We start from the raw sequence: 26,709 nt of genomic DNA, 5'->3' as shown, positions 1-26,709 counted from the left end.
TTGGATTTCTGACTTTTTCCTCCCAAAAAATTGTAATAATTTGTATTTATTTATTTATTTATTTGGACGTATTTGTTGTCGTTTTGTTTTTTATTTAAGTTGCCCTCATCCTCTTCTGTATTAAATTTCATCATTTCATTAACTGTTTTTTCTGAAAAATAATAATAATAATAAAGGTATAATAATAATAATAATAATAATAATAATAATAATAATAATAATAATAATAATAATAACACTAATAATAATTATAATGTTAAAGAACTGAATCAAAACTATTCTTTGTTTTAAAAAAAAAATTCTCATGCTAATTTTTAGTTTCAGTTAAGTGATTAATTTTGTTTAATTTAGAATCAAACTTTAAATTTTAAATCTTTATCTTTTTTTCATTTTTTTCCAAATGATTTTTTTTTGATTATATGTATATTTTTTTATTCACAAAACTTTCGGCCTTGACTAAGCTTCATATTGATCTATATATATTTATATATATATATATATGTATGTATATATATATATATATATATATATATATATATATATATATATATATATATATATATATATATATATATATATATATATATACATACATATATATATATATAAATATATATATATATATATACATATATATATATATATATATATATATATATATATATATATATATATATATATATATATATATATATATATATATATATATATTTTTTTTTTTTTTTATTTTATTTATTTATTTTTTTTTTGGAATAAAATTTTAATAGTTATATTTTGCTCAAATGAATGAGTTTCTCTGCAGAGAGGTATCTGATGCAAGAAGTAAAAATTATTCAGTCATCTGGACACTGCTCTGCCTGCAGTTCAGTGATTTTGTTGAACTTATTCAAACTGTAGATGATTTCTCAGTCTATCTTTAATTTGCACTGACCACCATTCACTGCTAAAGCTTTTAGATCTACAGGATCCAGAATCTGCTTATAGCTCTGAATCCTGCAGATCTGACATGAGTTCACCTGTGTTCAAACCACTGATTACATGAAGACCATTTCAAACCCTTTAAACCCCAATTAGTCTCATTTAACCACAGATGATAAGATGTCAGGGTCCTGTGTCTATGTTTAGCTTTTAAAACTGTCAGGTTAAAAAAAATAATGATGATAGTATTAACATTTGATGAAAGAACAAGAGGCTGAGATCAAAATGGATAAATGCAAATAAGCAGAATAAGTGATGGAGGAGACGAGCCTTTGATGGCAGCAGCCATAAATAAATCATAAACTCATGTGAATAAAGAAAAACAGACAACAGATGCCTCAAAGACCAACTCAAGATTACAAAAAGATTACGTCTATTATTGTTTAAGATAGAATTTAAAGTATGTATGAAAGGAAATGAGCCCCTGAAGTCCCAAAAAGTACAATTTAACTTTTGCGCACAAGATACTGAACATGTTTTTGCAGGATAGTGATGAGCTCAAAGCTTGTGTTTTATGTGCACAGCATAAAAGCTTTAAAGTGCATGGAAAGTTAGCAGTCTGCACTTTCTGCCTCCTATGCTTGAGGTCTCTGTAAGCCCCGCCCTTGAGAGACAAAGAGCCAATCATGGCTCAGAGTTTTGTGGCAGATGAGTTTGCAAAAAATAAAGTTGTACCCTGAAACAACTCATTAATTTTAGTGACAGTTTGTCTTTTTAGCTGCAAATGAATCAGGCAGACTTGAAATAATTTTCATTTTTCAGTTTTACTGTTTAATACCTGAGCTCCGAGCTCTGAGCTGGATGTCAGAGGGAAATGTCAGACCTGGTGAGGGTGTTTATCACTTCAGGGGTCAGGGGTCTTCAACCTGTGGCTCTTTGACTCCTCTGCAGTGGCTCCTTGTAGCTTTAAAAAACATTATCAAAATAAAGAATAGTTATTTTTCTTCCAGAGGGTATTGATGATTAAAGACACTGACACTAAATAAAATCCTGTGTTAACATTTTGTTGAACTAAATATTCATCACCTCTTGCAATAAAGCTTTCAATCTTTTTTTTTTATATATATATTTTTACATTTTTTTTTTCAGTTTTTGCTAATTTTTTGATGTCATTTTTTTGACATGTTTTGCAACTTTAGGGAAAAAAATCCCTAATTTTCTTTATAGATTTAGCACTTTTTTTGCCGATTTCAAAGGTTTGGAATTTCTGCAAATTTTGCAGATTATTAAATTTCCTTTTTTGGAAAAATTTTGTGATTTCTTGGAACTTTTACATTACTTTGAAAATTTGGCAATTTTTTTTTTCAATTTTAATATATTTTTGCAAATTCTTAGAAAATTGCCCATTTTTGAATTTTAAATATTTGGGTAATTTTTGCAAATTTTCTTATTTTTGTATTTTCTTTTTTTTCATACTTTGGAAATTTTTTATAAAAAATGTTGCAATTTATTAATATAACATATATTTTCCCTTTTTTTTTTTTTTTTTTTGCCAATTTCAAAAGTTTTGATCCGCAAATTATGGACTTTCTTTTTTTGGAAAAAAATTGTGATTCCTTGAAATTTTTACATGAAATTGAAAATTTAGCTATTTAATGAAAAAACTTTTTTTTTTTAATTTTTTTTTTTTTTACATTTTTCGAAAATTGCCAAAATCTTTTTGAATATTCAATATCTGGGGGAATTTTTTTTTACATTATTTCTTATTATTGTATTTTTTTTTTCATATTTTGGAAAATTTTGAAATATTTTGCAAATTATCAGAATTTAATATATTTTACAAATTTTTGAAATTTATGAAATTACATTTTTTGAATTGTTTTAAAAAACATTTCCAAATTTATTAGGAATAAAAATCCAAGACATCGCATTCACAATTTTATACTTACAAAAGACTTCCCATTTGGATAAATATTCACAAGATTTTTCAATATGTACCTTATTTTATACACTTCTTTTGTCTTTATTGTGAAGGTAAAGTAGATTTTGTGTCTCCTGAATGACTTTAATCCAGCTGAGCTGAGGCTAAATGGCTCTTAGAAAGTAAAGGTTGCAGACCTCTGTCCCAGATAATTATGGAAAAGGATGCTCAGTTTGTGGTTGTTATTTTCATGTCAGCTTGAGCTGCAGATCAGACCCAAAGCTGCAGACTTCCACGTTCAGAGAGGATTGATCAGTTTCCCCTCTCTGTCGGTCTGAGCGTCCCGCCTGCAGCACATTTCATCGGCAGAACAAAGCTGGCAGGTGGCCAGAGCTGATTCATCCGCAGCACTCAGACCTCCACCGAATCATAATCCAGGTCAGCGGCTCCAACCTGGACCTGAGAGGTTCATCAGAGAGATGTACACACACAAACACACACACTCTCAGTCACAGTGGAGGCTTTTAACAGACTGTGTCGTCCAGGCTTCCTCCACACGGCTCAGGAGAGTTCATCCAGGGACACGGTGGCCTCACTCAGGCTCAGACTGAAAGGTTGGACTGGGTCTGCTGGTCTGGGGCTCAGATTTAAACCATCAACCTCTCAGAGTCCTCCTCTCTCAGAGTCAGCTGGCTCTGTGTGTTTGCCTGTTTACATGTTTCCTGCTTGTTTACAGGCTGCTGAGCTGACAGTGTTTAGAGGCTGGACTGGATCTGCACACTGAACCAACCATTTCAGGCCAAATGAAGAGGGTTCAGCTTTAAATTGAAGATTTAAGATTTTTTTTTGTGCTCTTAAGGAACAAAAATCATTTTATTCAAAGCTTAGGGTGTTTTCTCTTCTTTTTTTGTTTGATTTATGATTTATTTCAGGTAAAACACTTGTTGGTTAGTCTTTCATTAGCATAAACCACAAAAAAATCCATCTACAGCTTTTATTGTTTTCTCACAGGTCTCTGTTTTTAACTCAAAGTTTCAGGACAAAAAAGGTTCAGTTAGCTTTTTTTGTTGTTTTCTGAAGCTTTCATCTCTTTATTTATCTGGCCTGAACAATCAGGAGCTGCAACCGGTTACATTATCTTCATTGGTCACTAGATGGAGCCAAATATGTATTTCTGTCCTCGGAATTCAAAGAAGCAACTGAGATCAGTTTTGTCTTTTTCAATAAATTTTTCGCCCTTTTTATTTGTTTATTAAATTTAGAAAACAGGAAAGTTTGAGGATTTTGATCCTATAAAAATTTTGTCTTGTTATTTTATTTTCAGCTGAAGGATTTTACTAATTTGCAAACATCAGGTCTGCTTGTTGTAGATTCAGTCTCTAAAAGTATTTCTTTCTTTTTTTTTTCTTTAGTAACACAGAGCCCTGATACTTGTCATTATGAATATCTGTGATACATGTATCTTTGTATTTTATATTATTAATGTCTCTTTTTTCCTTTTTAAATTAATGACCTATTAACAGAAGCGTATTGCATTCACTTGAAGAAAAAAAAAACAATTCAGGTTTTTCAGAGTAATTTATTCTTCGGTTTGTTTTTTGTGGTAATTAATTTTGTTTTTCTGATTTATATTTTTTATCGTTTGTTTTTTGTTATAATTATTTCTTTTTTTCAGAGTAATTTTTTGTGGTAATTAATTTTGTTTTTCTAAATAATATTTTTTATTGGTTTGTTTTTTGCTATAATTTTTTCTGTTTTTATGAGTAATTTTTTGTGGTAATTAATTTTGTTTTTCTAAATAATATTTTTTATTGGTTTGTTTTTTGATATAATTTTTTCTGTTTTTATGAGTAATTTTTTGTGGTAATTAATTTTCATTTTCTGATTAATATTTTTTTATTGGTTTGTTTTTTGTTATAATATTTTTCTGCTTCGTGGTAATTTTTTCCTCCTGTTTTTAGGAGAAATTTTTTGTGGTAATTATTATTTTTTTCTGATTAATATTTTTTTATTGGTTTTTTTTTTTTTGTTATAATTTTTCTCTGTTTTTCATGGTAATTTTTCCCTCCTGATTTTAGGAGTAATTTTTTTTCCTGAAGTATCGAGCTACTTCGAAATCCCTTATCCTTAACTTTCTACCGGTCCGTACTGGGTCAATAAAGGTAAGGTATTAGCCACACACAGGGTATAATACCCTTGTTATGTTTTTGACTTTATCCTTATTTTTTATATAAGCCTATTGCTCAATGTAATACTTAAGGAATAGACGAAGGTGTGGCATAAAAAAATGCATTGCTTCTTCACTGGAAAGCCGGTAAAAAGTTAAGGATAAGGCATATATGAGCGGAACAGGATCTCTGATCCGTGCGGGACACAGGAGCCACCACACATCCACGGGAGTCGTCTGCAGGTTGGAGGCTCTCACAGGATTTCGAAGTTGCTCGATACTTCAGGAAAAAAAATTACTCTTAAAAACAGGAGGAAAAAATTACCACAAAAAACAGAAAAAAATTATAACAAAAAACAAACAAATAAAAAAATTTTAATCAGTTAAACAAAATTAATTACCACAAAAAATTAGTCATAAAAACAGAAATAATTATGACAAAAAACAAAACAATAAAAAAATTTAATCCGAAAAAACAAAATTAATTGCCACAAAAAACAAACCGAAGAATAAATCACTGAAAAACCTGAGTTATTTTTTTTTCTTCAAGTGAATGCAATACGCTTCCGTATTGTTTCGCATGTTTGTCTTTCTTGCTTGTTTCTTTCCTCCTTCTTTTTTCTTCTTCCTAATTTGACTCTTCTTGCCTTTCTCTCAAGTCTTACCTTATTTCAATGTGTAAAACTATTTTTCTATTTTTTTTTTTTTTGCAATATATCAAATACTTTAGAGAAAGGGAAGAGGATCTTGTTGAAGGAAAAAATTATGAAATTTTTCTTCTTTTTCTTTTTTTCTTTTCTTTTCTTTTTTTCTTTAGTAACACAGAGCCATGACACTTTAATATTACTTCTTGTAATTCTGAATATCTGTGATACATGTATCTTTGTATTTTATATTATTAATGTCTCTTTTTTTTCTTTTTTTCCTTTTTTTTTTTAATTAATAACCTATTTCTGTACCAATTTATTTATTGTCACAGTTGGGGGACACATTTTTTGTCTCGACACCATATCAATTACAAAAATGTCAAACATTGTCATCCTTGGGTTGAATTTAACAAGATTTTTATTGAAAAATATTGTTTTAAAAGTTTTTTTACTCATCACTTTGTATGAAAGTGCTCATTTATAAGCACAAGCAATTGTTAGATAGTTGCGTATTTCAGATTGTTTGGATTAGTGTTTGTGTTTATGAATTATTTAAGTTTCATGTGTTTGTGTGAGAGTGCGTCTGCTCACATATTGAGACAAACCCAGAGAGTCACTTTTTACTTTTTCAACGTTCTTTTATTAACTTCATCTCTCAAACACAACTAAGTCATTTATAAACAGTTCCTTTGTAACAGTCGAGAAACAAATAAAAGAGAAACACAGAGAGGAAAAAAAGGAAACAGCACATCACTCGGTGCGGAGGAAACTCAAGGTCAAGCAGACGTCAGTCAAACAGATCAACTTCATCCTCTGAGCAGGAACCTTGGAAAATAAGTGTTTCACATCGACGATGATAGAAAAGAACTGAGAAGCCAATATCCAGACTACTGAAGCGTGATATGTACCTAGTACAAAATTAAATAAGCATAAAATAATACATGTGGTAAATATTGGCGATAATAACGTGACTACACAAATATATTCATAAATAAAACAAACAGAGAGGAGGCTTTAAGGTATGAAAATAAAAACACTTAATGAGATCATCTAGCATGTGTAGGGACAAAACACAAATCCTCACTTCACATTATTCAACCACACACATTTCCTGATTCATCCACCAGGGGGCAGCACAACCACGCTCATTTTTACATCAGGACAGGAAGGAGACCTGGTTTATCTGAACAGCAGCACAGGGCGACTTTAACACTGATTATCAGGAAACAAAAACAAACATAGATCTGTTTCCAGGTTTGACGTCTGAGCGCCACGAGAGGAAACAGACGGCGTGTGATGACCTCACAAACACGACACAAACAGAAAAACATCTTTCAACTGCAGCCAGTGCATTTTTCAGGATTCAAACAAAAGGAGGAAACACAAAGAAAAGGCTAGCTTACTCTTCAACAGTGTTAGCGGGTAAAGTCTGAGATCTCCGTATAAAGAGCGCCCTCTAGTGGAACCAGCCAGGTAGCGTTTCTGTTCAAGTTAGCCGACCAGCGGCTAACCGTTTAGCTTCAGTGGCTTTGAAGGTTTGTAGTATTTTAAAAAACGCCTACAAAGTCGTACAAAGAGGTGAAAAACAGCTGTCCTGAAATACACAGCACAAAGAGCGGGAAGGGAAAGGATCAGGGGGAGGAGTCGTAGAAATATGAGGCTGGACGGGCGCAAAACATCCTCGCCAGCTCACGTAGAGATTGTCGTTTCCCTCCGACACGGGGATACTCGGCTTGGACGGCTCATCGATCGTCTTCGTTTTGTTTTCTTCAGACGGGAGGCTCAAACCCTGCTCAGCAGAGTGGATCTGTGAGGAGAGAGAAAACACACCTGTTCATGAAATCTGAAGCACACACACACACACACACACAGGTGATCTGTGAGTGTGTGTGTGTGTGTGTGTGTTCTGCTGACGCCGCTTGGCTGGAGGAAAGTGACAGATCGTGTCGCATCGGAGGGAAAGCTCCGAGGGGGGTGTGTTTGGCAGGAGATGAGGAAACGTGACCACACACACTAACACACATTCATTCTCTCTCTCTCTCACACACACACACACTCAGTGTTGGCTTCGCCCTGGCTGGATTAAAGCTAACACGCACACACTCTGCCCTCAGACTCTGCCAGCAGCCGGACTCGAGCGTTTGCAGGAGGGAGGTCTGTCAGATTTAACAACCTGCATTAAACGGCTCTTCACTGGAAAAAACTGAAATCTTATCGAGTGTTTTTGTCTCATTTTCAGTAGAAAATGTCTTTTTAGACTAAATATGAGCCACATTCACCTGACCAGTCCAGAAAAATGTCTGATTTCAAGTTATTCAAAGACTCAAATGAGGTCTGAATTGCTTGTAATAAGTTAAAAGGCATTGTAAGGTTATACAGGTTGGTAATGCGACGCGTCGTAACTCGAAATTCATGTTGTATTTTTACCCTTAATCTAAATAACTATGGGAAAACAGACAATTAAAACAGACTTTTCAATTAAAATAAAAGAGGTATATAATGTAAAATATACTCCAGACAAAGTGGACGTCATCTTGCTCGGCTTGAAGTGAGGTCTCCACAAAAACTGCTCCCCCTGGTGGCTGGCTGTAGTATAGGTAAAAAAAATCCATCTCCCCAGTCATTCCAGATGGGCTGTGGTCAAACTTTAACAAATTAATACACCTGGTAGAAATGTTTCTCACGTCTGATTGTTGTGGTGATTTGAAGATATCATTTGGCTGTCTTAGTTATAAGAGGTTAAAAACGAGGCTTTATGTAACGTTTAATGATGACAGCTGACGTTCTCGTGTATTTTTTCGGGGATTGTAAAATATGTCAGGAGGTAGAGTCAGGAAGTGATAAGACTGGAAAGAAAATACAGAATTATTATCTTTGTCACCCAGCTCCACTCAGATTCTCTACTGCGCTGACTCTGGCTATCAATGGCTGCGCCTGTGACGGGAGAATTTTCACTTCAAAACTGTACGATGGTAAATGGCGAAACCACGCTGTCTACTCTATATACAGACTATGGTAGCACTCTCTCACCCTCGCTGAGCTAAATATAGACAACTACTTATCAACATAGCCTACAGATATGTCAGAGCACCGGGCTGCCAATAGCGCTCAAATAGCCAACTGAGCCAATTTTTGCTCCAAAATCATACAATGGTAAATGGTGGAGCCACACTGTCCGTTCTATAAACAGTCTATGGTAGCACTGCGTAGCTGTGTATTCACATGCACTCTGTGTAAAAAACTAGCACACATCGTAGGAGCTTATGAACAAAGCGGCCTAACTACGAAACCTTCTCTAGTTTCTTTCGTACATATATTCATTGGCATCGTGAAGTCGAAATGACAGAAGTTGAGAACAACCTAAGTCAAGGACTTCCTGTCTATTGAAGAATAAAAATGTTAAATTGAAAAATTTGAGATTTTAATCATTAAAAAAAATTAGATTTCCGATTTCCTTAATTATGGGTGATCGGTGATCAGGAATCGTGACTGGCCCAAACCTTTAGATATGAAACTGATCTTATAAACCTCAGAGAAGGTCTGACAGACAGTCATTGTTGCTCTTTGCTCTGAGACCTAAAACTCAGGACACTTTATGGGTTGTTGAAGTTAAAACATAAAGGTTTTATTGTCTCACAGGTATTGTTCATAGTTTTTCAATAAAATAAGATTGGATCATTGAAGGTATATGCTGTCAGTTATAAAAAATAAAAATCGGTATTGGCCCAAATCGGTATCAGCAGGTCAGGCTTTTTAAAGATCGGCGATCGATGCAACCCTAAAAAAATAATACTTTTTACCACATAAACACAAGAAAGTACAGAAAATCGGTACCGTTGAGTATCAATCCTAATCCACACTTTAAAATGAGATTGTTAGCGCCTATATCACAGGTTACAGGTTACCGGATTGATTTAGAGAGAGGAGAGATCTGTGTTTTTCTCTGCTGAAAATGATTTCTGTGATTAATTTTGTAGTGATGGTGGACACTGGAGCCTAACTGTCAGACAGAAAAAGGACAGAAGAGCAGAAGAAAGAGAAACAAGCTACTAAACTACTTAGCCTACAGATCCGTTGGAGCACCGGGTTGCCAATAGCGCTCAAATTGTTGGCTTATAATGTTTGCTTTATGTCACGTTTCAAACCATAGTGCTACGTAACTGTAATACATTACCGACTCTACTCTGTTACTTTCTACACATCCTGAGAGGATTAAACTTTCCTTCCCATTGATTTATGGAGTTAAAGGCTCTGAAACTCCTGCAGCAGAGAGGTGTGTCGATCTCTGAGTGACGACTTCTGTCGCTGCAGGATCAGACGAGCGTCTCAGAGTCGGTTTGTGTCGGCGTGTGATTCTGCAGCGAGGAGAAAATCTCCCTCTGTCAGCTCCCTGGAGCTTCTTCAATGAATTAAAGGAGGCTGAACAAAGACACTCCTCTCTCATCCATCTTCTCACACACACACACAGATACACACACACACACACACACACACACAGATACACACACACACACGTCTGGACTGCAGTGCGACAATAGAGGGCAGAGTGTGTGTGTTTGGTGTAATTGCGTGAAAATGACTGATGTCTTTTATGAGCGTTCGTGCCACTGATGGTGTGACCCAGGAGACTGATGATGTGTGTGTGTGTGTGTGTGTGTGTGTGTGTGTGTGTGTGTGTGTGTGTGTGTGTGTGTGTGTGTGTGTGTGTGTGTGTGTTTAATGCATTTATTGACCGTAGTGCAGGTCAGCATCCGTGTGTGACCCACATCCCTCGGCGTCTGCAGAAGGCGACGCAGGGTGACATCCCTGATTGAAAGACTCTGAAACCCTGAGGCTGTGTGTGTGTGTGTGTGTGTGTGTGTGTGTGTGACAGGGGGTCATACACACCTCAGAGACTTCCATCTGTCCTTCTCCATGTTGTTCTCAGGACCTTCACTCTCGTACGACGCCAGATACAGAGCTGCAGAAACACAAACACATCCTCAGTTTTATTTTCTCTGCACTTAAAGCCTCATTTTGATCAAATGTGGTTTTGCGCAGAAAGTCTGGATCAGGGAAACCAAGCTGCAGCTGAAAAACTGTTAAAGCTCCAGATAAAGCTTAGACACCTGCACGATCATCATCTGCAGACACAGATGCATTTATTTTTTAATCTATTTAAGGGTTTTTCTGCCTTTAATTGAAGAATAGGAGCGTGCACAGAGCAAGGGACCAGGAGGCGCCTGAAAACCTTGAGTGATTCACTGATTTAGAATAAAACACACAACAGCTGCAGGATTCATAAGACCTCTGCAAGAAGCTAAAAATCTTTTTAAGATTTCAGATACAAGGTATTAAAGGCTGTTTCTGCACAGCAAAAACCGAAACCAAATCAAGTGTTTGTGTCTTATTTTAGACTTAATATGAGCCAAATTCACCTGACAAGACCAGAAAAAATGTCTTTTTGTCAAGATATTGAAAGAAAAAAACAACATCTAGATTTCTTTTCTTGAAAAAGGAATAATTTCTCAAAGAAATAAACTAAATCAGAGATTTTTCTGGACTTTTCAGGTGAATGTGGTTCAGATTGAGTCTAAAATGAGACACAAACACTTGATTAGAGTTCAGTTTTTGGGCATAAAACACGACATTAACGTAATGTAAAATTATTCAAGAATTTTTTAAAAATTACCAGAATTTTTCAGGAAAAAAAAGGAAAAAAGAAAAAACTAAAAAAAATTCAAAAATTCACAAAAATAAAACTAAAAATAATTAAAAATTCAGAAAAAAAAAATCAAAAAATCAAAAATTCGGAAAAAAAAACTAAAAAAAAAAATTTAAAAATTCGCAAAAAAAAAAAAATCCCAAATTTTGAAATTTAAATGTTTTTTAAAAAAAATGTGTAAAAAAAAATATTAAAATGAAAAAAAAAAGTTTCAAAAATTAGCTTTTTTTTTGTAAAAAATTGTCAAAAATTTCAAAATTGAAAAAAAAAGGATTTACAAAAATAAAATTAATTTGCAAAATTTGCAGAAATTCAATATTTAACTTGGAAAAAAAATTGCAAAATTTGAATACAAAAAAAAAAAGATATCCAAAAAATAATCCTGCAGGAACAGTAGGCCTATATCTTTCCTTCCCCTGTGCTGCTCTGTTAGTTTCCCCTTATGTGACTCTGACACTTCATCCTCTGATCTGAAAACCTGATGGGGTATCGATCTTTCATTAATGAGTCTGCGGATGGACTGGGATGAGGATAATAGAGGAACAGATTTTATTTCATATTGTTTTGAGCTCAGCAGAAACTCAGGGCTCAGGCGTGTGTTCAGTTTTAGTCTAAATAAAGAAGTCTGAACTTTCCTGATCTTCTAAAAACTTCACACTGACTCAGGTCGTCCTGCATCCCTCGTGTGTGCTTTTTATAATTCTCTGTTTATATTTAGGATGCTCACAATCACCAGACGCCGTCTCCACGGGGTGATAAAGAAGACGGGGGGGGGGGGGGGGGGGGGGGAATGGGAGCTTTAATGTGATTGGCTGGTTCAGTGTGTGCACTTTAAGGACAGTAGGATTTCAGAGTCTCTGTGTGATAAGAGTGGGGACACCGACACACGACTCCGATACGGATTAAAGGAAAGTATCAGCACGGCGAGTGACAGGTGATAACAAGGAGTGTGTGTGTGTTTGTGTGTGTGTGTGTGTGTGTGTGTGTGTGTGTGTGTTTGAAGGATTAGCAGAAACTCGGAGCATCCTGTTCTCTGAGTTTGTCTGTGTCCTATCAGGACGTCCTGGAGATCTCTGCTGCACACACACACTTTAATCCAGCGTTATCAACTGTCTCATCCCGTGTCTGCAGGTCGACTTTCACTCTGTCAAACACCATCTCACACACACACCATCTCCTCCTCATCCCAACACTAAGACTTCTGAATTCTGGGCACAAACTTCTTAAAACTTCAGGAGAGGGTTTAGATCAGGGGTCTGCAGCTTTTACTTTCAAATGAGCCTTTTTACCTCAGCTCAGCTGGATTAAAGTCATTTTGGAGCCACAAAACCTACTTTATTTTCACAATAAAGACAAAAGAAGTGTATAAAAATATTATAAACATAGTAAAAATCTAGTGAATATTAATCAAATAAAGAAGTCTTTTGTGATGATAAAATTGCTCATGTGGTGCCTTAGTTTTTATTCCTAATTAATTTGCAAATATTTTATATTAATTTTGAAAATGTTCTTTCATAAACTTACAAAATTCATTAAATCTAATATTTTTTTTTTCAAAATTTTCCAAAATATGAACAAAAAAAATTAACAAAATATGACAAATTTGCCAAAAAATACCCCCCAAATTTTAAAATTCAAAATTTGGCAATTTTCTTAAAAATAAAAAAAACACATTAATTTAAAAAAAATAGTTAAATAAAAAATAAAATTAAAAGTTGAAAAACTTTTCAAAACTTAAAAAAAGGAATGTAAATAATTTGTAAAAACTGCAAAATTTAATAACTTTTGAATTTGGAAAAAAAAAAAATCAAAATCTATAAATTAAATTATGATTTTTTTCTTAAATGTGTAAAAATGTAAAAAAACAAAAACCATTAAAAAAAATTGCAAAAAGTTAAAAAATACAAAACTTTTCTAAAAAAAAAAAGGAATTTATTAATTTGTAAAAACTGCAGAAATGTATTACTTTTGAATTCAGAAAAATAAAAAAATGACAAAGAAAATTATGATTTTTCCCTCAAATGTGTAGAAATGTTAAAAAAACAAAAGCATTAAAAAAAATGCAAAAAATTAAAAGAAAAATTGCAAAAATCTCAAAATCATCAAAAGCTCTATTGCAAGAGGTGATGCATATTTAGTTCAACAAAATTTTAACCCATGATGTGTTTTTTAAAGCTACAAGGAGCCACTGCAAAAGAGCCAAATGGCCGCATGCCGCTCCAGAGCCACAGGTTGAACACCCCTGGTTCAACATGATTGGTGGATGAATGAAAGAGCGTACCATCTTCAGAGAACGCCGGCGCCGTCAGCAGGTACTGCAGGATTTTGCGATCCTTCTCAAACGGACACTCCACCTTCTTCCACGTCATGAACTCACTGACTTGTTTGGCCAGCTCCCAGAATTTCTGACATGAAAAAAAAAAACAGATTTAAAGACGTAAGGCCAAAGATGAGCGGAAACATTCACAGAGTGTGTAACTTCTCTTTTCTCTGAGCGTCTTTGAGGAAGTGGAACAAACACTGAAGCTGTTGCCATGTGCAGCAAACACAGCTCCAGCTCAGGGTTAAAAAACACGGTGTACCTCGAAGTTGATCTGTCCGCTCTTCAGCCGGTTGACGCAGCCCTCGTTCAGGAAGTAGATGTCCTTAATGAGCAGGCTGAAGAACGGGATGACGATCTGAGAGGACAGGGAGAGAAAGCAGACAGGTGTGAGGGGGTTTCCAGGTGTGTTGGCTTTAAAACCACAGATTCAGAGGATCAGGACACAAAGAGGGTCTGATTCTGCAGCAGACGGGACAAAGAAACACTTTCTCCTTTCACTTCCTGCAGACCTCCTGCAGCCTGCTCAACAAAACACCTCCACAGCTCCAGAGAAAGCAGAACTGAGACGGAGAGGAAGAATTCCCCTTTAAAGTCCCCTGATTTATTCATGAGCACCAAACACACAACAATCCAGGTCACTGCACGTCTGGCACTGACGCGTGTGGACAGGGAGCGCCGCGCCGCAGTCGATTCGACTCTGAATGAAGCGCAGAGAGCTGAAGGTTGGGTCAGCTGATGGACAAACTCCGCTTTGTTCCTGAATGTTCCTGAATGTTCCTGAATGTTCCTGACTGTTCCTGACTGTTCCTGACTGTTCCTGACACACTGACCTTAAAAACTGTGTCACCTCTTTCTCCCCTCGCAGTTTGAGATCATCAAAGATTCATGACAGACGAGCAGCGACTCAAAGTCTGCAGCAGACCGTCTGAATATTTCACATCACATGAGGAAACATTAAAAACATCTTTTACTTCTTTGTCTCGTGAGATTTTTTCTGTATCAGAGAGTGAATCAGTTTTAAAACTTTAACCTCGAGTCTCCATGCATGCTCTGCTTTAGGAGGGCTTAATTTTGCACTTTGACTTAACAACTCATTCTGCAAACTCCAGAAAAATGATTAATTTGAAGATATAAAAAGACAGAAACAACACCTGATTTGCTTAAAAACAACTTGCCAATGAGGACAGAAACATTTCCTGGTTCAGTTTCTTGTATTAAAACATTATTCTGACTCCAGAAACACATTCCTGCGTCTTTTTTGTCGTAATATCATGAAATAAGTCATTTTTCTGGACCTGTCAGATGAATGTGGCTCATATTTCATGCATTGCATGCAAAATAACTAATCATTTATACAAATCTGGACCCAGCTTTGGAAAACTTTGAGGTCAGATTTTGCAGAATATTTGATAAACTGTGACAAGTGTTCACACTTTTCTTGCACTTCTGGGAGTTTTCTAGATTTGATTTTATCATTTTTTTTAATATCACGTGAAAATAAGGATAAAAATCAGGGGTCTGCAACCTTTACTTTCAAAGGAGCCGTTTTCCCTCATCTAACCTGGATTAACGTCATTCAAGAGCAACAAAATCTATTTTATCTTCACGATAACCCCCCCCCCCCAAAAAAAAAAAAATTAGATACATAGTAAAAATGAAGTGTATATAAATATTTATGGAAACAAGAAATGTTCCGTGTTTATAAAATTGCACATGCCATGTCTTATTTTTTATTCCTAAATAAATTTGCATTTTTTGAAAAAACAAAAAGGAAAAATTGTAATTTGATAAATTTAAAAAAATTAATTAATACAAAAATGTTAAAAATATTTTTTTAAAAATTAAATGTGAAAAATTTGTAACAAAAATCAAAAGAATTTCAGATTCAAAAATTTGTCATTTCTTTAACTCCCAAAATAAAATAAATAAAAAAAATTATAATAAAATAATAATAATAATAATAATAATAATAATAATAATAATAATAATAATAATAATAATAATAATTGCTTTAAAAAAAAAAAAAATTCTATTTAAAAAAAAAATCAAAAATTTTCAAAAAAGTGTAACAATTTAAGATAGGAATTCAAATAATTTTTAAATTGTATAGAAATAAAAAATCCTTAGATTGGCAAAAAAAAAATCAAAAATTTGAAAAATGTTTTAAAAAATTTGAGGTATTTTCTTGAATTTGCAAATGTCTTAGTTTGACTGAAATGAGCAACAGAATTTCTTTACTTTGTGAATATCAGATTAATATGGGACACAGAGGGAGGAATGATTTAAATGTGACACTTGTTTTAGAAGTTGTTGATGTAGTATCAGAGAACGCTGCAGAAAATGACTCATCCTTCACATCAGCAGCAGGGAGCAGAGCAGGATCTGTGTTTACTGGATGTGGATGCCTCGAGGAAACCATAAACACCCCCCCCCCCTTCTTTGGAGTAAGAGGTCAGAGGTCGGGAACATACCAGGCTTCTTGGGAACTTGATGTTTCTGACCGAGCGCTCGTCCGTCCCGCCCTCTGTTTGTGTTTCTCCCTCCTCAGACCCTGGAGTCTTATCAACCATCGCTCTGTTTGTGATAAACACATGAGGCGTGGGAGGGGAAGCTAACCGCTAACGTGCGGCTGACCACGAGCATCCACAGAGCGGGAACACAATGTGATCTGGCAGGAGGCGGCGTTGACTCCTCCGCCCTCCGTGAAGAGAAAACATGTTGGATGAGGAGGAAGAAAGACCCTCCAAATATCCTGACCCACTTTTAGCTCGACCTCTGCGTGCCTCTGTTACATAACCCTCCTCCTCCTCCTCCTCCTCCTCCTCCTCCTCCTCTTCGTCTGTTCTCGCTGTAAACACGATGGGAACGCAGCGAGGGGCCGTGGTACAGTTTGTTTTCCTGCTCTAACTTCCTGTCCTCTGTTCACGTTGCAGAGCATGAAGAAGAGGGTGGAAATAAAGATCTGACGTCTTTACATAACAGAGATCAGCTGCTCGGCGTGCCTCACAGACACGGAGCGCTCCGAACGCTCAGAGCGGTCAGGAGATCGACTCTGAGCCTCTTCAGCTCCTCCAGCAGCTGCTCAGAGCTCTGCAGAAAACAAACCCTGTGGTTATCGACTCCCAGAGCCTCTGGATGAGACCTCAGCCAAACATGAGAAACAGAAACCAGAGTCTGGATCACACATGGTCCCAGCTCTGAGTCCATGAAGTGTAACTCTGACTGTTTTTCTTTTGGAGGTATCAGGAGCAGACTGTCTTTAAACTCTCTGGAAATTTAACAACGTGCAGACACGTCACTGGCACAGCATCTGTAACGTGAAGCGACCTTTTTTTTTCATATAATTTCATCCCTACCTCTACAAAAAAATCCAACTGTTTTGGGAATGATTTGGCGACCCATTTGCAGTACTTTCGTGGCCCACCAGGGGGACCGCAGGTTGGGAACCACTCCATTAGAACATAAATTGTTCAAATCGTTACATTCAAGCTGTTAAGATCAACAGAAATGTAACTTCAAAATTATTTAAGTCATTATTTTGGCATTAGATTTCTAACAAATGCTAAAAATAAACCTCGAAAACTCCTAAATGTGCAAGAAAAGTTTTGACTTTGTCCAGTGTTTGTCAAATATTCTATTATGTCTTAATTGTGGTAAACCTGTCTCATTAGACTTAACATGTGCTTCATTTACCTGACACATCCAGAAAAAATATCTGATCTCAAGAAATTAAACAATCAAAATTACACCTAAAAATTACTTTTCAAGTTTGCTGAAATAAGAAAAATATCTTTATACAAGAAACCAAAACAGGACTTTTTCAAAGCACTTTTAGATCTTAAAATATGACATTAAATGGACTAATAAACTAAATAAGTCAGTTTAGGCTTGCAAATTTTGCAGTTTTGATTACTAAACAAGTCTTTTTTTTTTTCATTTCAGAGGACGTTTTAAATCGGGGGCAGGAGTATTTAGGAGTAGAGAGAGGGAGAAAAGCATTGTGCAACTATACTCTCAGTTTTCACACTGCAGAAACCGGAAATCTCATCAAGTGTTTTTGTCTAATTTTTCAGTAAAAATGTCTTTATAGACTTATTATGAGACACATTCCCTGACCAGTCAAGAAAAATGTCTTGTTTCAAGTTATTTAAAGACAAAAGGAGGCCCCCAAACGGCTTTTGCTTCTTGCTGGGGACCCCCTTTGAAAACCAACAGACTTCAAAAAATTTTTTTTTAAATGTCAACTTTAAGAATGTTTTTCTAACTTTTATTCACTTTTCAATAATTATTACATTTGTTTAGAACAGAAAATGATGAACAAACATAAGCCAGACTCACACAGGTCGTGTGGTGGTTAGCGGTGTGGTTAGGTACAATGGAAAACTCGAGACTTTTCCACATTTCTGCCCTTTCTTAAAAAATTATCTCCTCCGAAACAATACGTGGTATGGGCTTGAAAATCACTGAGATGACAGATTGGACCCTGCTTTAAAAAAGCTATTCAGGATTTCATTGTTTCGGAAATGGTTTTTGAATGGCGTTCACTCAAAGTCGGTGAAGTCATAAGAAGCCCTCGCAGCTCCTCCATTAAGAATGAATGGGAGGGAAACATCCTGTGGCATTTTGGCTTCTACACAAAAAGTAAAAGTCCTACAGCTTTAAAAACAACATGAGTGGATTCCTGACAAAATTTCCCAGAAAGATATATTTTTACAGTGATTTAAGTAAAAGTGTGGCCCTCTGTGAGGAGTTGATTCTAGAACTTCCGTCAGTTTCCCTCCTCACTCTGTAGCAGGTGGTGATGATGTCACACTGATTAGAATCTAAGAACAGCTGGTCATGTGACACACTAAAGGCGGGAAAATGCTATGTTTTTCAGATTAAAAAGGGATGAATCCTTGACAGTGGAGGTTAAACCAGCATAACAGACCAGCAATGGGGTGAGGACTCACTGATAGCGATAAATAACTTAAAGAAAACATTTTTCTGGCCTGCTCAGGTAAATGTGGCTCATGTAAAGTCTAAAAAGACATGTTTTTACTAAAAACAGGAGAAAAACACTTGATAAGATTCCTCCTCCTCATATTTCTGTGTCTCTAAAGTCTCCATCTGTCAAAAAAGCCTGAACAAGTCGTCTTTAAAACTCGTTTCCTGCAGGTTTGGTGACAGCTGAGGCTTCAGAGGACGAAGGAGCCTGTGCTGCCTGCGTGCAGAGAGCTCTCTGTAAACACAGCTGCTTTCTGCTCCGTCAGAACAACTCTGGGCTTCGTGTGTCTGCAGAACCTGACCCACTTTCCCCGCTCAGCCGGCGGCTCTGCCAGAAACCCGGCCTCCTCCATCAGCGTGATACTCTGACATCCAGGAGCTTTAGCCTCACCTTCTCTCTGCTGCTGTTGGCCGTGATGGATCTCTGCGTGGCTCCTCTCAGCGCCGTCCTGTAGTTGTAGAAGTTGCTGGAAGGATCCATCTGATGCTGAGGAGAGAAAAGCACAGAGAGAAGTTTCAGCAAACAGTTTCACAAACGATGAAGAAAGAGACAAGTCACTACCTCAAATGACAACACCTTCATCTGGTAAACAAACTGACTTTAACCTGTTTCTCAAAGACCTGCCACCCCGTCCTGACAGGTCATGTGACGAGGGAAGGAGGAAGAAGGAGACGCCATCAAATAAAGCAGAGACAGAGAGGATCTCCAGCGAGACGTGAAAGCTTTCAGAGACTTCAGCTCGACTCGTCTGCAGCTCAGATCTGCTCCTTCAAAGAGCGACTGAAGCTGCGTTTCCCTCCCTGCAGCTGCTGCACATAAAAGCGGAGGTTTTGCACTTTCTGATGCTTGAAGCGGTGGTCAAAGGGAAAGCAACGCAGGATTTCAGAGCCAGCTTTTTCTGTGCATTTGTGTAATAAAACCTGCAAGTGCATGAACTCTCCTGCAGCTTCCCCAGTCCAGTTTGATGAGATGTTCGCTCGGATCAGGACCAGATCCTGTCTTCACTAAAGAGTCACATTCCTGCTGCACTGAGCCACCAAAAAACCCCGATTTGACTCTGATTTACCGTCAGTAACCCGTCTCAAAGGATGCTGAATCGTTTAACCTAGGATGCAGATTAATCAAGAGCCTAAATTTAGAGTCTGTTCATTTTTTCTGCAGGATGAGGGAAGAAAAAGCTTAAAACGAGTGTTTTTTAAATGGGGTTTGGTGCAGATGAGATGCATCTTTAGGAGAACCCCCTCCTAGAAAAAGTTTAACGCTTTAGTTTGAATATAAGACGACAAATTCTGCAGCTGCATGAAATATTTAGGATCACCTGGTGCAAATTCACATCTTTGTGCAGCTTTTGCGATGTTTGCATGACTTTGCATGACTTTCTGATCCCTTACTGAGTTCCTCCAGTCAGCAGCGTGAGAAATGAGTCGTCAGAAAGTCAAAATAAGTTTGTTTTTTAGAATAAAGAAGGAGAAGTGAAATGAATTAAACTCGCAGAGGGGGAAAAACAACTTTATATCATCACGTTTTAAACCCATCTCTCTGACTCTCTGCTGAGATTTACGTCCCTGAGAGCTTTCCACCACCACGACCCTGAGAGTCTGTCTTCGTCATTCCTCTCGCTGACAAAAGAGCACGCTCCTCCACACGCCCACCGCACACTTACTCATCGCTGTCAGACACAATAACACCACACAGACGCTAAACTGTGTGTGTGGGCATGAAGAAAACACACTCAGAATGGGAGGCTGCTGGAGCACGACAGCAGAGCGTCTTCATTAGGGTCCTCCGTTTCTTTCTTGTTATTCCATCCGCGCTTTGAGCTATAATTAAACATGCTCAAAAACTCACCACAATTGGCACACACCCGACAATTGCGAAAAGTTTTCATATGATACCAAACATAACCCCCAACATCCCATAATAAGCTCTCTAGTGCCAGAAAGACGCTCAAAAACACACTAAAATGGCTCTAACAGGAGCTAGGAATGTCATAGAGAGATCAAACCAACGTCAAAATGTTCGTCTCATTGAGACACACAAAAAAAGGTAAGGGTGTTTTTCACCTATCTCACACAGGAAGCCAGCAATTTGCCTTTGAAAATAAGATTTTGCCATATTTCACCCTTTCTGCAAAAGTGATCTCCTTCGAAACCATAGGTGGTATCGGCTTGAAATTCGCTCACATGACAGACTAGACACTGCTCTACGAATGATATGCGGGACTTTGACATTTTGGACAGGGTTTTCAAATACTGAGCTTTCAAAGTTGGTAAACGCTCTCACCTTACTCCATGTAAACCAATGGAAAAACACTTTTCAGGTTGGGCAGGCTGCCACATTTGGGCATCTAGACAAAAATCTAAACGTTGTACAGCTTTAAAAATGACATGAATGGATTCCTGACAAAATTTCCTATGAAAATATCATATTTTTACACAGATAATGTCAAGATTCTGGCCTTTATGATGAGTTGTTTGTAAACTTTTGGAAACAGGAGTAAGACACTCCTCCACTAAGTCGCTTATTAGACCCTCTCAACATTGTCAAAAACTCACAAAAATTGGCACACATATTATGAGCACCAAAAAATTCGATAAGATACCAAACATGACCCCCAGTATCCCATAATATGCTCTATAGCGCCACCTAGGCACACTAAAACGGCCATAGCGGGCACAAGGAATGTCCTAGAGAGATCAAACAAACGTCAAAATGTTCGTCTCATTGAGAGGCAAAAAATGTATATTGACACCCCTGACCTATATCCAACAGGAAGCTGGTAATCGGCCTTTCAAAATAAAACTTCAGTTTTAAGTGTGCGCAGGCTGCCGCATTTGGGCCTCTAGACCAAAAAGTCAAAGTTGTACAGCTTTAAAAATGACATGAATGGATCCCTGACAAAATTACCTACAAAGTCTGTTTTTACACAGATGAGGTCAACATTCTGGCTTAAATGATGAGTTATTTCCAAAAATTCTGTGAATAAATTTCACCCTTCACTCTGCTGCAGTTGATGATGTCACACAGTGATTAGGAGTTCCGTGATGATGTCACACAGTGATTAGGAGTTCCGTGCAGCTGGTCATGTGACTCAGCAGAGGAAATAATACATATAATACAGTAATAATAGGGATGAAACCCTTTGAAACCAACAAAACATCTAACTGCACAACTAACAACAGCGTGCAAAAACGGAGAAAGAGCAATCCAGATTTTTTGTACAAGTATCTGTATAAAATCTTGGCGCATGCATCTTAGTTTTTGCATATTGTGAGGATGTTTCTGCACCCTCTGATATTTGTATTTATCAGTCTCACCTCTAAGATGTCAAACTTTGCCGTCTTGACTTTGCTCCAGGTCTTCTTCAGACGCGACACCGGACTCATGTTCATCCCAGCTGCAGACGAGACAAACACGAGAGACAGAGACAATGAGCGAGACGTCCAAAACATCCTCGCTTCAACACATGGCCTTTTTCCCACCACGAGACACACACACACACACACACACACACAGACACACAGACACACAGACACACACACACACACACACACACACCCCTCCTCCACCCACTCCTCTGCTTCTTTTTGTCTCTGTTGTTTCTTCTGATGCAGCGAAGCAAAAGGCCGCAGGAACAAAGGAGTTAACACACGCCTCGTTTCCCCTCCCAGAGCTCTGCTTCCCATATGGTAATCCCCCTCTTTCTGTGTGTGTGTGTGTGTGTGTGTGTGTGTGTGTGTGTGTGTGTGTGTGTGTGTGTGTGTGTGTATCAGAGGGGTCACCGTCAGAGCAAAGTGACAGCACAAAACACAAAACATCCCTCCTCTGGACAAAGAGCTCAGAAAGAAACGCTCGTTAAAAGCTGCTAACGCTAAGTTTCCTCCTAAACTTCCTCTCCTTCCTCCCCCTCTTCCTCTGTGTCCTCCTCCTCCTCTTTCTCCTCTTCCTCCTCTTCCTCTCAGGAGACAGTTTAATATAAAATCTTTGAGCTCTGTGAGTCTGGACTGTAATAAAGTCCTGGCTCAGAGTCCTGTCAGAGCGTCAGGACGTGTCCGGCCTGAGAAACGTCTCTGCACAAAGACACCAGTCTGTGTGTGTGTGTGTGTGTGTGTGTGTGTGTGTGTGTGTGTGTGTGTGTGTGTGTGTGTGTGTGTGTGTGTGTGGACAGGTGTTTGCTGTGTTCATAGCTCCTCAGGGACTCATCTCCGCTCTTTTATGAGACCAGTCGTGTGTTGTTGTCTCTCCTGTTTCAGCTGAGTCAGCTCGTCATCATTTATCTGTGTTTAACCCTTTAAGCTCAGATTAAAGATTTGATTTATTTCCTGCAGATTTATCACTAAATCAAACTGAAACTCCTCTCTGGTTTTACATGTTTGCAGCTAAAGATGAAGATGATACTTTGTTTTCACTCATTAAAGATGAAAAAGTTCCTCAGATGCTCTCTAACCTCAGTGTTTCCTGCAGAGAGAGGAGAGGATCAGACTGAGGAGTTTCAGGAGTTTCTCTTTCTCAGAGCGACGGAGAACAGCTGGCACTCCTCCATCCTCCTCTCTCCTCCTCTCCTCTCTCTGGTCAGTGCTGACCATCTGCCTCATGGTTTGTGTAAGCACCCTCCTCCTCTTCAGGTCTGACCCTGTGCCCTCTCAGGGAGCCTCTCTTCTACCTGAGTCCTTCTCAGCTCTGATATCTATAAACCGACTCAGACTCTGAATTCACTGATCAAAACATGGAGAAAGAAAATAATCATATAATATTTTAGGAGTAGACAGATGTTTTGGTGCTAAACTCTGTGCACAAAACTTTTAGGGTGTAGGGTAGGGGTGAACAATTAATCGAGCTGAAAGCGACACTGCAGTGTAATATGAAGCAATTTTCAACTCTCAAAGGCTGTAATTAAAAAAATGTAATGTTCACAGACCTGGAGGAAATGTAGTAACTTTAAGTCAATGCATTGTTTTTTTTCTGGTAAAGATGATAGCTTGAGGTCAGAAAAAATTCACCAGGTTCCCTTTTCCTTTTTATTTCTTTTATTTATTTTTATTTTATTTGATTAATAATGTACTTGAATAAATTTTATAATGTAATTTAATGAATTAAATAATAATAATAAAATAAAATTCAATTCATTAAATTAAATTATTACAAAAAATTGAAAGAAAATAATCAAATTTAATTAAAAAATGTACAATAAATGTATTTAATAAATAAATTAATAAATAAATTTAATTGAATTTATTTATTTTTATTTTTTGTAATCAACACATGTTGACATTACTCAGTGGTTGAGCCAATTTTTTTTTTTTTTTGTTTATAATTCTGCAATTAAGTTGGTGTTTTGTTACTGATGACAGATCAGATTTTTACATATCTAATTTTCTTAATTACGTCCACACAAAGTTTATTTTTTTTTAACTTTATCAAAAAGTGCGTTCCACATGTTGACATATTTAAGTGGTTGAGCAAGAGATTTTGTCATATTTACACTATTATTATTATTATTATTATTATTATTATTATTATTATTTTATAATAGCAAAAATAATCTTAATGATAAAAATGATAAAACATAATAATAATAATGACAATAATAATTATTATTAATATTATTATGTTTTTATTTTATTTATGTATTTGATTTTTTTTTATATTTCTGCTTTTTATTTTGTATAAGACTCATGGAGAAGATGATTAAAAAAATTTTCAAGGTAATTAATAGTAATTTTATTACATTTCTACAAGGCTAAAAGTTAAATCAATCAGTCAGTGTTCTACTGTGCTTGTTAAAGTTAAATAGAGAGATGTTATTCATATTGATTAATTTATTATTTCACCTCATTTCCTCACAACGTGCTGGTCTGACCTACAGGAAAAAATTGTCTTTACATGTTGACAGTGATTCTTTGTTGTTTTGGTCAGACTAAAGAAAGATTTTTGCTTGTGTTTAGTGAATAATGGAGAACAGATCAGACAGATCTGCAGCTGCTGGAAGTTCTGCATCATTCAGGAAAGTTTTCACCCTGCATGTTCGACCTCAGTGAGCGCGTCTTCCTCTCAAAAACATTAAAAGCTGGTGATAGGAAGCTCTGCACACCTGCATCCTCTCAGTCCAGCTTTGTCACTTTCAGAGTCTGACAGGAAGGATTTTAAGAGTTTGCTGAAACTTTGTCTCTTTAATCTGAGTTTTACAGCTCTGTGGAATATCTGAGTCTCTGAGTGTCTGTCTGAGTGTGTTTCTGCAGCCTGGAGAGAAGCGGTCACACGGTGTTTACGTCCTCTGATTCCCTCCACATGATCCTGGTCCTGAGCTGCTGCTGCTGCTGCTGCTGCTGTCTCTGACTCACCCTGATATCATTACACCAAAGGAAATTATGTAAGTCTGAAACAAGCCGCCGTCGAGGGGAAAGATTACAACGCCGCATGAAACTCTCACTGAGCAACAAATTAAATTTAGTACACTGATCTCACGGACGATGGGAGAGCAGGAAAACAAGCGATGAGCAAAGAGTGTGGACAGTTTGATGAGTAACTTCAGACAGAAAGAGGAGGGGACTCACATATGATGGCCATGAGCGAGTTAAAGTTCCCGATGTTGAAGCATTCCCGCGCCACGTCGATGAAGAACTCGATGACCCGAGCTCGATGCTTCTTCTTCATGGGCTGCAGAAAAAATAAAGGTTGAATTCTGGGATCTTAAAATCTTTTATTTCTTTGCAGCAACTTTAATTTCTGCAAAACATCTTTGATTTGTCCAATAAGAGCTCCTGTTTCTGTCCCAAACAGACTAAGCTTGTTCGTCTCTCTACACACCAAACCCCATTTACAAAAACAGTAATTTTAGCCTCACAGACTCTGGGAGCTACTCCTCTATTGCTGCCTTTGTCAGATCATTTATTTGTGTGTTTTGTTTGTTTCTGGAGTTTTCTGCTGAATCAGATTTGACTATTTATTAAAAGAAAGTCAAGCAAAGGCAAAACAAACTTAAAAAGCGAAACTGCAGAATGAGAGCAGCCGTAATGAGCAGAGGGGAAAAATTGAGCTTTTTATGAATGAGGTTTGGTGTCTCTGAAGTTTTTTTTTTTTTTTTCAATTTTGCAAAGATAAAGAGCAGAAACTGACACATGTTAAATAAATATTACAAACACATGTGCAGCTGCCTCTTTCATGCATCAATGGCACATACAAGTGTGCATTCCTGCATGTTTATCAGCATTTATTCATGCATTTTGTCATTTTGCAAAGAGGAAATCTTGTTTTCTTTGGATTATTTTGGGAGCTTTTCAAAATAAAAGTCTTCCCACATTTTACACTTATAAAGTCAGAGTCCTCCAGGTTCCTCACCATGCAGATCTCTGTGGCCACCAGGTAGCTGAGTCTGTTGAACCAGTCCACGTAGGCCTCCAGGTTGCTGGCCTTCTTATGGTCACTGTAGCAGCTCTGCAGAGACAAACACATGCACAGACTTTCAATCAGCAGGAGTGAAAAAATAAATCTGATATTTGATTCTTCTTCTTCTCCTTTTTCTCTGGTTTCCCTCATTCTACGCTCGACTGAGCAGACGAAACAAACCGACCAATCAGCTTCACCCTACGAGGACAATGGAGGCTGATGTGGTTCACATTCTGCATGCTGCTGCTTTGTGCTGATCCTCTTGATCTGATTCCACACATTCCTTCAGCATTACGACACTCAGACCCCACACACACACCCCAAACACACACACACACACACACACACACACACACACACCCCAAACACACACACACACACACTCTGCAGGATCTCCCGCCATGCACAGTTTAACCCTTTGAACTGCAGAAACCAGCAGCAATCCAAAAATGGTTCATGCAACCTTCTTTTTCTGCAGCTTAGGGATAAAAATTGAGAAGTTTGTTGCAAATAATCTAAAATTAAACCTTTTTTTTTTACCTGACTACCATTTAAAACCTGGAAAAACCCATTGCTTGTGCATATTTGATTTGCATAAATTGTTTTGCATCAGTTTGTTTAGTGCAAAATCTTGTGAAAATGCATTTTTGCAGTAT

General features: G+C 37.0%; 1 protein-coding gene across 2 annotated transcripts in view; it reads right to left on the bottom strand.

The window, feature by feature from the left end:
* Nucleotides 1-6,287: 6,287 nt before the first annotated feature.
* The window catches only part of rasgef1ba (RasGEF domain family, member 1Ba), a 128,701-nt gene continuing 108,279 nt past the window's right edge, over nucleotides 6,288-26,709 (bottom strand). The window contains exons 9-16 of one of the 2 annotated variants that reach the window (XM_074670627.1): nucleotides 26,006-26,101; nucleotides 25,222-25,324; nucleotides 21,985-22,064; nucleotides 19,058-19,153; nucleotides 13,940-14,035; nucleotides 13,639-13,762; nucleotides 10,541-10,613; nucleotides 6,288-7,460 (exon numbers count right to left, since the gene is read on the bottom strand). In XM_074670627.1, coding sequence (XP_074526728.1) covers nucleotides 7,436-7,460; nucleotides 10,541-10,613; nucleotides 13,639-13,762; nucleotides 13,940-14,035; nucleotides 19,058-19,153; nucleotides 21,985-22,064; nucleotides 25,222-25,324; nucleotides 26,006-26,101 — 693 coding nt within the window. In that variant the 3' untranslated portion in view covers nucleotides 6,288-7,435. The remainder of the gene's footprint in view (nucleotides 7,461-10,540; nucleotides 10,614-13,638; nucleotides 13,763-13,939; nucleotides 14,036-19,057; nucleotides 19,154-21,984; nucleotides 22,065-25,221; nucleotides 25,325-26,005; nucleotides 26,102-26,709) is intronic. The other variant, XM_074670628.1, reaches the window with a different exon arrangement.

Source organism: Halichoeres trimaculatus, unplaced genomic scaffold (genome assembly GCF_033239565.1).
Source record: "Halichoeres trimaculatus isolate MK-OKI-2021-1 unplaced genomic scaffold, fHalTri1.1 fHalTri1_scaffold_5, whole genome shotgun sequence".
Lineage (NCBI taxonomy): Eukaryota > Metazoa > Chordata > Actinopteri > Labriformes > Labridae > Halichoeres > Halichoeres trimaculatus.
Note: the sequence above shows the minus strand (reverse complement) of the source record. Positions and strands in the feature narration are given on the sequence as shown.